At 39.3% G+C, this 14,048-nt stretch overlaps 1 protein-coding gene across 7 annotated transcripts in view; it reads right to left on the bottom strand.

The window, feature by feature from the left end:
* Nucleotides 1-14,048, bottom strand: part of LOC105287868 (nephrin) — a 215,526-nt gene that overhangs the window by 37,181 nt on the left and 164,297 nt on the right. For all 7 annotated transcript variants that reach the window (XM_011353701.3, XM_011353702.3, XM_011353704.3 and 4 more), the window contains exon 3: nucleotides 2,986-3,118. In XM_011353701.3, the coding sequence (XP_011352003.1) occupies nucleotides 2,986-3,118 (133 nt within the window). The remainder of the gene's footprint in view (nucleotides 1-2,985; nucleotides 3,119-14,048) is intronic.

Raw genomic sequence — 14,048 nt, 5'->3', positions numbered from 1 at the left:
GAAGAGAAGCTCGCCATGATATGTATGCACCCTGTATGCATCCGCGAAAATCCTCATCGTAAGGCGCGCATTAACCGCGCGAATTTTCGCGTGGATCAATCCGCATTTTCCGAGCGCGGCGCGCACTCGAAAAATTCTGACGCAAGCGGATTCGGAGTTTGAATCTTTCCCGGTGAAATTGCGTCTCATTACGAAGAATACGGGATACCGTTTAATTCCCGATGGCGGAGAATCGTAGTTTGAAATTGTAGCCACGACGCACAGATTAATTAATCCCCCTCCCCTCCCCCGAGTACAAATGGATACGTTAATTTTTTCCTTTGACGTACCTCGGCAAACTAATATCAAGCTGTCGACAGAGAAAACTCGTCGACGAATTATGGACGTAAGACGCTTAACGGGAAAGTTTTTTCATTTCAACGAAAACAATCTTTTGTAATGTGTCCGTGGTGGTTCTCAACAGATTGAATGCGGGTGTAATTAAGAGGAGCAAATTTTATACGCAATGGAATATTTATGCGATGTTCGCTTGTGTAGGAAAGTTTGGAAACTATCGGTCTCTTTTTATTAAAAGCGTATTTTATTAAAAGCGTATAGTAGGTTTTTAATAATAAATTAAAAAAAGAGATATATTTTACAAGTAAACTAATAGAAGTGGATTTTAACAGAAGTTTTATTTTAACACTTTTTATTGCAACAATAAAGTATTATGATGTATAAAATGTTGTGATATGCTATTTCATCGTCTATTTGTTATTTTATTTAAAATAATTATACATACACATACAATTTGTTACATGATATCATGCAAAATAAATAAAAAAAAATAAATGTTTTAAATAATTGACAATAAAAGTATTATTTGAAACTGAAAATATCAGAGTGGTTTACAAACCATTAAAAAAATAATGTATAAATGTATCATAAATAATATAATAAATAATAAATGTATCATATTTAACGTTGAATATTATTATATTAAAAAAGAGTTAACGTAGAAGCAATGTTAACGTAGATACACTTATACGTTATATATAATCTGCTTTTGTAACATATTTTAGAATATGAGACAATCTCATGGTTACATACATGCAGCATCAAAATTCAAATAATAAATGACCATTGAGAACTGATGTATGCAAAATTTAATAAAAATATTGTATTACGGAATAATCTTTACGAGAATAAAATATCGATAGCTTATGTTTATATCAAATAATTCAAAATAATATAATATTATTTGATATATTATATTTATATGCATATTACGATTGAAAGATATTATTTAGAGAATTAGGCTTGAAATACAAACAATATTTAATAATAAAAATAATAATCAGCACGTGTGTAACGTCTAACGTCAAACATAACATTATATTCGCAGAACCTACAATAACATTACATAATGGTTTAAAACTATGTATTAAATGTACCAAATTTAATTGGGCTAATTGTAAATATGGCTTGATATTGGCATCATTAACGATGATCATTTTGCTGATATCGTCGATCATTTGATTGATGACCATACCGCGGATCGCCAATTAACACTTCTCTCGGATGCAATTCGCTTTGATTTAATGATTCAGGCGGTTCCTAATTAGAACATCGAGCGATTTTCCTGCAGTACTGATATGTCATTTTCGCGGCGCGGAATGTAAATTACGCCTGTCCGTCTATTTGAGAGGCATTTCCATTTGCGTGAATTAAGTTCAACGCAGAACAAACGGAAGAGTTCGTTTTCAACTACCGGGGATATATATCCCGCGCGTATAATCATGGCTCTGTCTTAAGAAATTGATAAGTCTCATTCGAAATAGTTGCAGTTATTTACGGATTATCTTACTAGAAGTTACTTATTTTTGGCAGTCGTCGTTTTGCTTTCGACTCCATTATTCCGTACACCGAAATGCTCTCTCAAAATCTTGTGTTTCACTACACGATATACATTCGTATAAATGAATTATATGTATATGTAAAATTATATATGTATGGTATTATGTTGATACTTATCTTGGCCATATTAAATGCCTTGTTATAATACCTACGTTACGTTTACATAATATATTCCCAAATTTAGCGCACCGTGTGTTGTAAATCGGAAGCCGGTTCCAAGGGAGAAATTTATAGCGACATTCATTAGTTTTGTTTCTAGCTGTTTGTTGCACAAATAAATAAGTCTGTCTGTATAGGAGAGTAGTATTACATGTAAAAACGCGCACTACAATTTACACTTAGTATCGCACATTGATAAACGAAAGTAATACAGTTTCGTTTCGCAATTACCAGTCGTGTATTATAACGCGTTTCACATTCCTATATGTCATATAATTTGTCTTTCACATATATCATAGATGACGTTATCATTCCATACATACCATAAACGCTGCATTACGATGTTAAATATATACGACGAAATAATGTTACGTGCCCAAGTCGATATGTAAAGTATTATATACACTTTTATACAGGCTATAAAATTTAGTTTAAAAAGGTATACGTAGTGTAAAAGATTTACTAAAAATTAAAAATTAAAAATTAACTTTTGTTAATAAAATTATCGAAGAAAACTAATAATTTTCACTATAAATCGTTTAATATGGATTCTTTTTTGCGCAAACTGAATTTAAAGAGCGCATGTGAATAATGGAATGTTTTATCCGCGTAATGATTTAAAGTTTATATTTTGCTCTGAAAGATTTTGGAACTTAATTATTATTTTAATTATTAAAATATCACAAACAGAAATTTGCAAATTTTTGAAAACTGATATAATCTCCTTGAAGACGGAAAATAGCCTAAAAAAGTTATAGAAGAACAACGGAAATTAAACCAATGCAATATTCAGTGTGAAAATAATGTCGGGTTCAGCTGTGATAAAAATGAGCACACTGCATCGCAGTTATCTTGTCAACGAGCGAGAATGATATTGCGCGCGATCAACATAAAAAGAAACGAAAGAGGAGGATATGAAGAAGAATTTACCTGTATATTGGTGCATCCGCCTCCTCCTTGTACCAAATAACCAAGTGCAGCTTGTCCCCCAGGAGCGGCGGTTTCACGTCGCACGGTAGCTGAGCAATTTCGCCTGCCACTGCTTCCGCATCTGTCATTGTCACTGTAATGACAAAGTCGGGACCAGAGTCAGCCAAGATCATATAACTGGAAAAACGTGGCCGGAATACATGCGAATCCGGAGCGCAGCTAATCTGCTTCGTATTAATGGCTAAATTCGCACCCGGTGATACCATCCCCGCGCGCAGTACCACGGTAGGGTTTAATCCGCAACGATGTCGCGTTTTCGAGTTCACGAGATCATTCGTGCGCTCTCTTCCTAAGCCGAGGGGATTTGCTCGAAAGGCATCCGCGATATTTCATCAGGCTGCGTCTTTTGTTCGCAAAAGAGCATCTCGGAGGTGAACGCCTTCTCAAATCGGCATATATATCTGTATAGCGTGCAAAAGTACGAGGAAACGCATTTTCCTGTTTTGCTGATAAACGATCTGACGAAATAAAACATGCTTTCGAAGTTTACACTGGTTGAGAAATCTTTCCCCCCTGATGTAATAAAATTTAAATTACTTGTATCGTGTCCAACAGGAGTTTGCACCTGCGTAGAATCTCCCGCGTAGAAATATGTGATAGCATTAAAAAATTATTTTTAATTTCTCTCTTTTAAGAAAGTTGATTTTTTTAGGATTTTTAAAATTGTTAAAAAGATTTAAAATAATTATCGCATAATCCTACGTGAAAGAAATAATTTCTCAACATAAAATTTACTTTAAATATATCTTCTAACATAAAAATAGCTTATATTTTCTTTTTAACAGAAGCAAATTAAGCAAACAAACCAGTGTTTCACTTAAAAATCATTATTCACCCTTCATTAGGAAGTGAAAAAAATATATATCACACTTCTCTACTCTCTACAAAGATTGTTCATAAAGAAATATGTATTACCGATATGAAACAAAAAGTGTTTTACCTTCGGGCTTCTGCCTTGTTATTTTAAATTGCAAGTCAAGATACAAAAGACTCACGATTCGCAAGCTCAAAAAGAAAATTTAGTAAAGAAGAGAAACTTCAAATTCTCTCTCTCTCTCTCTCTCTCTCTCTCTCTTTCTCTTTTTCTCTCTCTCTTTTGTGATTATGACTTAATCACAGTCCGAAACTAGATATTCACATTCCGACTTCTCTCAAAGTTCTAACCATCAGAAAATCTCGGATAATTTCGATAATAAGTCGAGATTATATTTATTATTACGATTGCAATAAGTTTCACTAAAACTACATGATATTTTATGCAATTACAAGTACGAATTTAGACATAAATATAGATCAACTTTACATGATAAACGAATTATATGGATACATGCGTAAACATTACAAAAAGACTTTTTTCAAATTGAAAGCAAAATTTTTTTAAATATTATAATTGCATAAATTAAAGTTATTTAGTATTTCCTGCGTAAATTAATTTTCCTTTTATAAAAAATCCTAACTGCTCGATAGTCAATATATGATTTCATTTAATAAGGGTAACATTGTTGTTGATTATATTGATAAACGAAAAGCTATGTATATTATTTCCATCTCACAATAACACTAATTACAATAACAATGAGACAATAATTTCGGATATACAAACGTATGCTCGAGATTTGATATGAACAATGTAATGAACATCATTAATCAAATTTAATTGTATTAATTAATCCTGATGTTTCAACAGCGAAGCTAATTTAAGGCGTGATCTGGTTGCATGATTTCATCCAGTGTAATAATGAAATTCAAACAGAAAAATCGACATTTTACTATATAGAACGACAAATTTGCTTTCAGTAAAGTATTTTCGTTATGTTTCCAGTTTCGAGGATTTCGATTGTCATTATCGTACTATTATATCGTATGTACATTGCAAAGCAGAACTCTTTTGTGTCGTACATCAGAGACACAAAATAAACAGTAACACAATCCTTGATTTTTCAAACCGTGCACGTGCATTTCTCTATGGCGCGGGCGGTCCAACTTTTCGGAATCAAATTCGAGCGTTTTCCACCATTATTCTTTTGCAAGTGCAGTCCATGAAATTCTGCCGAAAATGTTTAACGACCCGTGCGCCCAGTTGCGGACGCTCAGTACCTCTCGAATAGTGTGGCCATGGCATCTGGTTATAATTAATGCACGATCAATTAATTTCGCCCCTTGTTTTACGCCGTCAACGACAAATTTACTGGATCATCGTCGCACGGCCAGCGAATTTACGCATTTTATCGTGTGCTCATAAAGCGCGGAGTGCGCGCGAATCTATTTGGAGCTTCCGTAATTGGTGGCCGATATGACGCGGACGAAATCGCAGCGATAATTGGCGCTCGCGTGAGCTTCATTGAGGTGGATGTAATCGTATAATCACGTGCTCGAATATATTATGGCCGGAAGAGGGTTTCTTTCATAATTGACATTTGTGCGTGAAGTCCGACGCAACGATCCGTGTCCACGCTATCCATTCACCACAGCACAATAAATGCTTTTTTATTTTTCAGCTTTATTTCACGAAGAACACATTAGGTGTATATTTCGGAACAACCGTAAAATAACCATATTAATGTGAACATTAATACGATAGATATTAGAGTCACGTATTTATTCTTTCTCTAACAGTGCATTAAATTATATTCTTTAATACGTTTCATGATAAAAATACGAGTAGTAATACGTATTCATAAGTTTATCTTTTAATTATTAAAATTTAATCTGTACAAATCAAGATAAATAATATAATATAATATAATAAACAGAAATGGAAATAAATAAATATTTGAACAAATAAAGCTACACTGAATTAGAATTATTTTGATGTAGGCCAGAAACTATGATAAATTCTAGGATAAATTATTGCGTCCTGCTTTTATAATATTAGAATGCATCCAGCAAATTCATGTTTCTCTGCTTGCCCTCTTGGTCTCTCTCGTGTGTTTTATACCTTTATTTTTTTAAACGTGATATGGGGGGCGACATTTTGTAGCAACGATATCGGCGGACTATTTATTGCAAACGTTCGGCCAAGCTCGCAGGAACACGATCTCCATTTTAAATGTAATCCCGCAAAAGTATACGGCTGCAGTCGTGAGTATCGATAATGGTAACTGTAATCAAACCGACGGATGAAATTCGGTCGATCAATTTTGAGGACGTCTGTATTAATAAAATCGATGTCGCGATTGCGGCGCTCTTGTAACATTTCTGGCGACCGCAAGTTTTTTTAAAATGAATTTTTAGCTTTTTTATTCCTCCCCGTAGATTCGACCATGCGGTCACATTTGAATACATAATTGGCAGCTTTTTTTTCCCTCGGTCGTTTCATCCGACCGCCTTCCCCTCTTTATGTCTTACTTTTACGCATTTCCTTTCGAGCCGCGACCAATAAAATGCGATTTAATTTCGATTTAAAACGAGAAACACACACACACACACACACACACACACATACACATATGCGCATACAAAAAAACCTCTGCAGACCATTAATGAAAATGTCGATATGGATATGTGCACGTAGGATATCGTTGCATCTTTTATTTATTTACGTTTCTCTTTGTGTGAGTATCGATTACTGGACATTGGATGTTCGAATATGCCAATCACACGGTACCTTTGCAATAAATAACGTATAAGCTATCACTTTGCAATTTACACTTGTTTGTTGAGACTTGTGTCATAGTTTTAATTAATCAAGATTGCTTATTAAAAAGTGATACTTATTACAAAGAAACGCTTATCTGTCAAAGCTCCTGAATTTGAAATACGTATTTTGACGTAACAGAAATGGTGAGATTTTGAATACGGCGTAATAAAAATACGGTATAACAGAAAATAGGGGTCGCGAAATTAGTATCTTCCTGGTATAAAAATGCAAAAGCAGAGTCCGCAGAATATTGGAAATTATTACGAAACATTCTGCTCGGCTGCGAATTTTCCGCGACACGCAGTTTCAAATTGGTGCACGATCCTTTTCCACGCTTTCGGTGAGCCAGGACTTCGCTCTCTGAATACGGCAGCGCGGCGCAAGTACGTCCGTGCAACTTTCGCACGGCGGCTTTTACCACGCCGCAAACAACCATTTTCATTTAGCTTTTCCGCGACGCTAAGTGAATTCTGCCGGACGCCTTTCTTCCGCTCTCTTCGTACGTACGTTTGAGTCCTCTGCGGCCCGTTATAAAGTCCGGCTGAATCTAATCCCTGCCTTTTCATGAAATCCACCGGCCGATTCAACGCGCGTCGCAGAAAAAAAGGGTAGGAAAACCGTGTGTATCATCCCGCCGCATAATTCCAAAGGAAAAAATGACGCGTGTTAATTATCGCCGTCGGCGGAAAAATATTTTTGCACGAATAATTTCGCCGTCGCGCAATAATGGCGTGTTTTCACGTGTTATTAGAATCGCGTGCACGAAGAGGGATGCGAGAGGAGGGACGCGGATGGAGCTTGTATTTGGCGAAGAGTGGGTTACAAGTACATGTGTAGACAGATGCGATGTAAATGCCGAGTGTACTCGATGGTTTTGTGTGCTCTGCTAAAGCAAATTTAACATCGCCACGAGCGATGTTTGACCGAAAATGTAATGCGTGCTTCAAATTTTCCTGAAATTTCGCGTGCGTTGAAGGTAGAAATTTTCATCCTTAAACACACGGGACGTTGTGCAATTCTCCGACGTTTCATATTGCCTCTTCCGCCGATATCTTGGCAAACGAGTCTCTTTCAATGAAAATGTTAATGAACATTTCCTTTTCAACATTACATTGCATGCCCCTAATTTCCGCGAGATCAAATTTCCCGAAATTAAAAATCGTTTTGCATCAAAGCTGAAACGATCATTTACCCGCGCATAATTCTTCCTGTATGCTTGCAAAAACTATCGATTTTTCTGATCGATGTAACACATACGAGACCTACCTTTAGAAGCCTTTGGAAGCGTAACGATCATGCGGAGCTCCTTCTATAACGAACTTCTTTGTTCGTCATTACAAACAGCTATTGTTACAAACCCTCTCGATGCTAACTAATCTCCTATCACGAATTGCGTCGTTCTCATTTGCCGCTTTGCCTCAACTAAAGAGCCTCCGTGCGCTGTTGCACAACTCGATATGTGCCTCAATTACAACGCGGCGCATTGCGACTCGGATCGCAGCGCGATAAAGAGAGCAAGGGGTAACTGCTGATACGCCGCCCCCTTTTCTAACCGCCGTCGTTCCATCTCTCGCAAAATAGTCTCATTGTCTGGCGCGTCCGATTGTCCCGACATTCTCCTTTTCAGGCGCGCGCATATGGTGTTTCGGAAAATGAAAAAAAAAGAAAAAAGAACAGAGCTCTACGCCTACCCTGGAAATTTCTTCCAGGGTGACGCGGCGACGTGCCATATGTCATTAATCGACGCATTCAACGCCGTCACCCCAGGTGTGCCCACTCGCTGATGCACCGTGCATCGCACGCGTGCGCGCACTCCGCGCGGGGGTTGAAGTCCAGACTTCATTATCCATTTAACGCGGTGTGTTTACCGACTCTTTTTTTCTTTTTTTCTCATGTGATCCTCGCAGCACGTTGATTCCGCACGCATCTCTCATCGTGCTCCCGCGTAACGCGGACAATCCGAGTAACACGGTGTGAGGATGAAACGGTTGCGGTTTAGAGATGAAAAACGCGCGATGAGATTACGCGTGAAAACTGCACGGGAAATCCCGTGTGCGGAAATCCGCATCATTCGTATCGTTAGGAGGGAATTGAATTTCTTTCCCCCTTATAGGACTAATTTGCATTGACGTCCGCCTTGCATCACGTTGGCAAACTAGCCAGGGGGTTGGTTGCACAAACGATTCCAAGCGCTCGTTTACGAAATTAGAATATCTTTGCAAATGGCAACGTTATTCCTTCAATGGCTCTTTGAGGACGCGATATTTTCGCTCTCGTGGAGATGCGAACGACAGGAAACGATACAAGTACAAGCTACAAACGACGTTTAATCAAATAGGTATTTTAAAACACAATAAATTTAAAAGCGGCATGCCGATCTCTTTTAATCCTTCTCAGCTTTTGAGCCTTTGAGTTGCGACAGAAAAAGAGAATTGCATGATGACGGTACACATAAGCATAAACCGGACAATCAAACACACGTTGGGAAAAGCCGTGCTCTTAAAGTATTCGCATATTCAATCGTGCGCTCTTTCGCGATATATAATAAATGTACAGCAACCTCGAAGAGACGATTGCGATCAGCACCAAAAGGCGCGAAGTTCAACGAGATGCAACGGGATATTAGCGTACAGAGCTTGCAGGCGTCTGATGCCACCGAAAGCGTTAAACTGTCTCGCAAGGAGATACTCCGCGTACTACTGCGGGAGTTGCTGATGGTTAACGCAATACGAACGTGACGCGGTTATTCGCCCTTCGCCCTTGCATGCATACGTTATCCTGCGGAAACCCATGCGCTGATTATTGCAGACGTGGGTGCGCGCGCGCGCACCCTGCGCCAAGCCGTGCGTGCGTACGGACTCACCCTCAGTCACCCTTCCCGACACCTTCGCCAGCCGCAGCTGGAGAAACAGGGAGTGCCAGCGAGAGATATACGTGAAACCGGCGGCGCGAGACGAGGAATGAATTCATATTTACGGAGGCTGCATGCATATGCGGTGCTTTAAGTTCTCGCGCGTGAGGTGCGCGTCCCGCATTCATTCATCTCCGCAATCCCGCTGTGAATTATATCGGCAAATAAAGAACGGGATGTCCGTGATCGACGCAGAGATATCTCGGTGATAGCGCACTTGGAATGTGCATTTCCGGTTGCTCGATGCGCGTTCCCCGAGGAATAACGCGACACGTTATCGGTTTGCACTTTCTCCGACTTTTGAGCCCGTTTTATCGATTAAATCCGAGATGCAAGGTGAGAACGCGGTATTTTCAATCAAACTGTTAAAGTACCATTTTCTTAAACTGCTCCGCCCGCTGTTTTACAATTTTTGCATCGCTAAAAAGAATATCAAACATATTGATAACGTCTTTGTGAGATTAAACAAAATTTCTATCAAAGTAAAGTCTTGAAATTAAGCGAAGAATAATATTTGATCAGTCACTTGCTCATTTAGAACCTCAATTCTTTCAAACCGGAAAATCTTTTACACCGGGTTGCTTTGTACTATAATTACATTTCAGTTTCAATTTGTAAAAAGATATTAATATAGTATAAAGTAAAAAAATCACCTGAAAGAAGGATAATTCACATAGCAATAGAAACCAACCTGAAAGGTAATGTACGCTATAGCGATCCATGTTTTAAAAGACTAAATTTAAAATACGATGAAAAAGCCGTTTCACCGTGCATAATTTGATTAATCCTTTCTAATTAATGGAAAGATTGAAGTAATTAAAATTTATGCAAGTCAAATTAAAGTAAGTGATTATTTCTTCCGGTTCGCCTTTCGAACTTCCACGTCAAGCGGAAGAAGTATGTATTATATTTCGACGGAGCGCGTGTGCATAATTAATGCAAACGAGGATCCTCCCTTATCAGGATACCACGCACGACTCGGTCCTAATTAATATCAAGGCCGCTTCTACGGGGGCCATAACGAAGGGCTTTTAATCCGGCCATGGTCTATATCAGTGCAGTGCCGTGCACCGACCGTGCAAGACAGCTAAGGATTACACGGTGCACTATTACGGCTGCTCTTTTCCCGAGAACTGCGCTGTCGAGCGAAAAATAAAATGCTAAAGTTTCACAGACTGTTTTGAGAAAAATTACACGTAATGAATCAATAAGTACGATTAATCGAGTGCAAATAATATTCATATCCATTTCGTCTTTTGTGTGAATAAAACCGACAATTGTGGTGCTTACAGCATTGTTGATAAATAGTTCCTTCTATTTTTCCTGAAGCGATCACTATTTGATGACATAAAAAAGACATGAAAATAGAGCAGATTAGATAGATGAAGCAATAATGCACCGCCAATTATTTGCTATTTTCTGTACAATAAATTTGAACTATTGGTGCTGTGCTACTCTCTTCATGGTAATAAACCGATATCCGATACGTGACCCGCCTGCCTAGTTCTTGCCTATTAATACATATAATATAATAGATATAACTAGCACTGGTTAAATGATGACAAATATATACGTTACAATTAATTAGCAATATCTTGCACCATTTATTACGAATATGCGAAGAAATTGCTTGTCGTAATTGCTCTCCCAGCAATTAATCCTGACGACCTAATTTTCAAAAGCAAGATTTAATGTCGCGACGTACGCGAGCAGTAATTGGTCATGCGATCGAATGATTTCGTTGTATCACGTGCTTCCTGCATTCACATGCAAATTTAATCTTGGTCTAGCAACGAGATTACACAAGATTTGTCATTGCGATAAGCCAGTCACTCAATGGTTGCGCTGAAATGTTGAATCAGCATCGTGAGCGGTGCTTCTCTCGCAGCTATGATCAAGCAAGACGGAGGTTGCAGACGAAATCGCAGCTACGTGTGTGAACGCCGCATAACTGTTTCTCTCTCACGCAGAAACGCGAGCGCGAAACAGAAAGACGACTGACGTTCCCGCTGAAATATTATCCTCGTAAAAGAGACAACGCGCCGCCCCGTCGCTCCTGGATAATCCGGGAATGTCTTGTGTATTTCAGTGCGATGACATCGGTGACTGGATAAATGGCGTTGCCTAACAAGGTCGATTCAAGATACTTTGAGGCCTACTGCAAAGGATAATTCTCGCTTATAAATCTATGCAGATCAGAATTTGACACGAGCCACATAACATGTGTATTGCGCGATGTGCAAGGTATTGAACTTGTAGTACAAATCTGTAAAAGTATTTAATGTTTCATCTTTGTCATGAAATTCTTTTTTAATGAATCTAAGAACTTAAATACAAATTTTTTACATTTTGACCTGTTTATCGGGTAAAGCAATTTGAAAAATGTATCAAAAGAATTCGGTAAAAAAGATTTATATTAAAATTAATTGTAAGACAGATTATCTTGTAATTTCAGTTTTCGTCTAAAATAAGGTACAAAATTTTAATTTTAAGAAATATTAACTTGCTCTATACTATAATAAATCTATCTCTCTTATATGCTGAAGATTATTGTGTGATATAGAAAAAGAAACGTGGATTGATATTTATTATTAAATAAGATTGTGATATTCATTGTTATTTATTATTAGCAAGAGATTGTAATACATTTATTATTAACAATACTTTTCACTGGAATGCAAAGACCAGAGATCTCGAATGTTTTGAGTCCGATGGAATTCGACGGACGGTTTCGCGTGTGCGTCTATTCTGGGCCCGTATTCAATACCCAACGGGATAGGTACCCAGGACAATAATTATGTGGGCCCCTTTTTTGTGAGGCGGCCACGTGCACGTTCTGCAGCGAGGGGAGTAAAATCACACTTACGGTGTATGTTTACTGCCCCCATGGAATTCGCAGCGTATAGATCTTTTTGTTCGGTTAACGTTCCTGAGGAACACAGTAATTGGTGGTGTTAATTTGCGGTTTCTCGAATTTCTTCCTCCATTCTTCTCTTTTTCGAGTTTCTATCGAATCGTTAGCCCACTTCGAGATTCAATCAATCAATCGAGATAACTCGAACATTCACAATAGTTTTCTAAATTAATTAAATATTTTGTGAATATATCAAAACCAAATAATTATTTTCCTAATAATAAGATTTTTTTTAGTTTTTCCATTAAATCTTGTGTATTTAATTAACAATAAGAATTAATTAATCTCTTTAGGTACAATTTCAAAATGACCAACCGTTAAGAGATCAAGCAAAATATCTGATCCGAGTCAAGGGGAGTCAAAGGGAGACAAAAGAAACAAAAGGACACACAAGTTCGTTCGTTCGCAAGTCGGTTCGGTTGCAATGAGAATAGCAGTTTCGTGCGCAAAGTTCCAACAGCACAGGCAGACAGGAGCTGCGGGGAGCGCGCGTTGTTGAGAGGGAAGATCGGGACGTGCGAGCGAGCGCAGCGAGGCAGAAGGGGATGCGGCATCAAAGCGCGAGACAGGCCCGAACCAGTTGTTATATCCTCGAGGAGCATTCGAACTCCGACGCGAAAAGAGGTGCCCGCAGCGTTAACGAGGATCGCGTGGAAACGCCTTGGAGAGGAGAAACGCGAGAGGAGAAATGCATGCGCGCGCTCGACTCACTCGTTCGCTCACTCACGCTACGCAGACGAAAGGGAGAAAGAAAGGGGTAAGTGTCTCGGGCGAGATAAAGGATCGAGCGGGGAAACGGGGGAAACATGGAGGAATCGCGGGGTACGCGAGTTGTTCCTCGTGAGCACTCACAACCCTCTCCTCGACTCGCTCGCTCGCCTGCCTCGCCTCGCCTCTCGCCCTCCTTCTTTCATCTGTCTCGCGCCGAGTGCTTGGGAAGCTGATCCCAATTAAAGCGAGTAGATATGCTACCGCGGTGGTTCAAGAGCGGAGACTGGGGCGGAATTCATCGTCTCGGTGGCTATGAGAGGAAGAGGGTGGGAAGAAGTAAGGGCAGGACGGGAAGGACAGCAGGGGAGAGAGAAAGAGGAGAGAAAGACACGACGGAGTAATACGCCGGATGCGATCCCCTCGCGGTGGCGGAAACGGAGGCTCAGTTATGGCCGATGAGGGGCTAGATGGATCTCGCGATAAATTGAGGAGGAACCGCCGCGCCGCGCACCGGAATTGATCCTTCAAGGGTGGAATCTCGAGTGCTTCCTTCGCCGTTTGTTTGTTTGCTTGCGCGCGTGTGTGTCGGTGGAATCGATCGATAAGATCGTGCTTGGGAGAGGAAACCGATCCTGATCGCTTGATCAATCCGCAATTCCTGCGGTTACTCAATACCGTGGGGTCAGTCAATCATGATGCGTGTCGATCGGGGTACACCAGGCCCTTTGTGAGCGATCGCTGCTACCTAATTTATGTAATCTACAAGCAAGCCCTTCATACGTTTCGAATGTGATAGCAACATTGGATGAATATTTATGCAGAGCATG

The sequence above is a fragment of the Ooceraea biroi genome, chromosome 8, assembly GCF_003672135.1.
Source record: "Ooceraea biroi isolate clonal line C1 chromosome 8, Obir_v5.4, whole genome shotgun sequence".
Lineage (NCBI taxonomy): Eukaryota > Metazoa > Arthropoda > Insecta > Hymenoptera > Formicidae > Ooceraea > Ooceraea biroi.
Note: the sequence above shows the minus strand (reverse complement) of the source record. Positions and strands in the feature narration are given on the sequence as shown.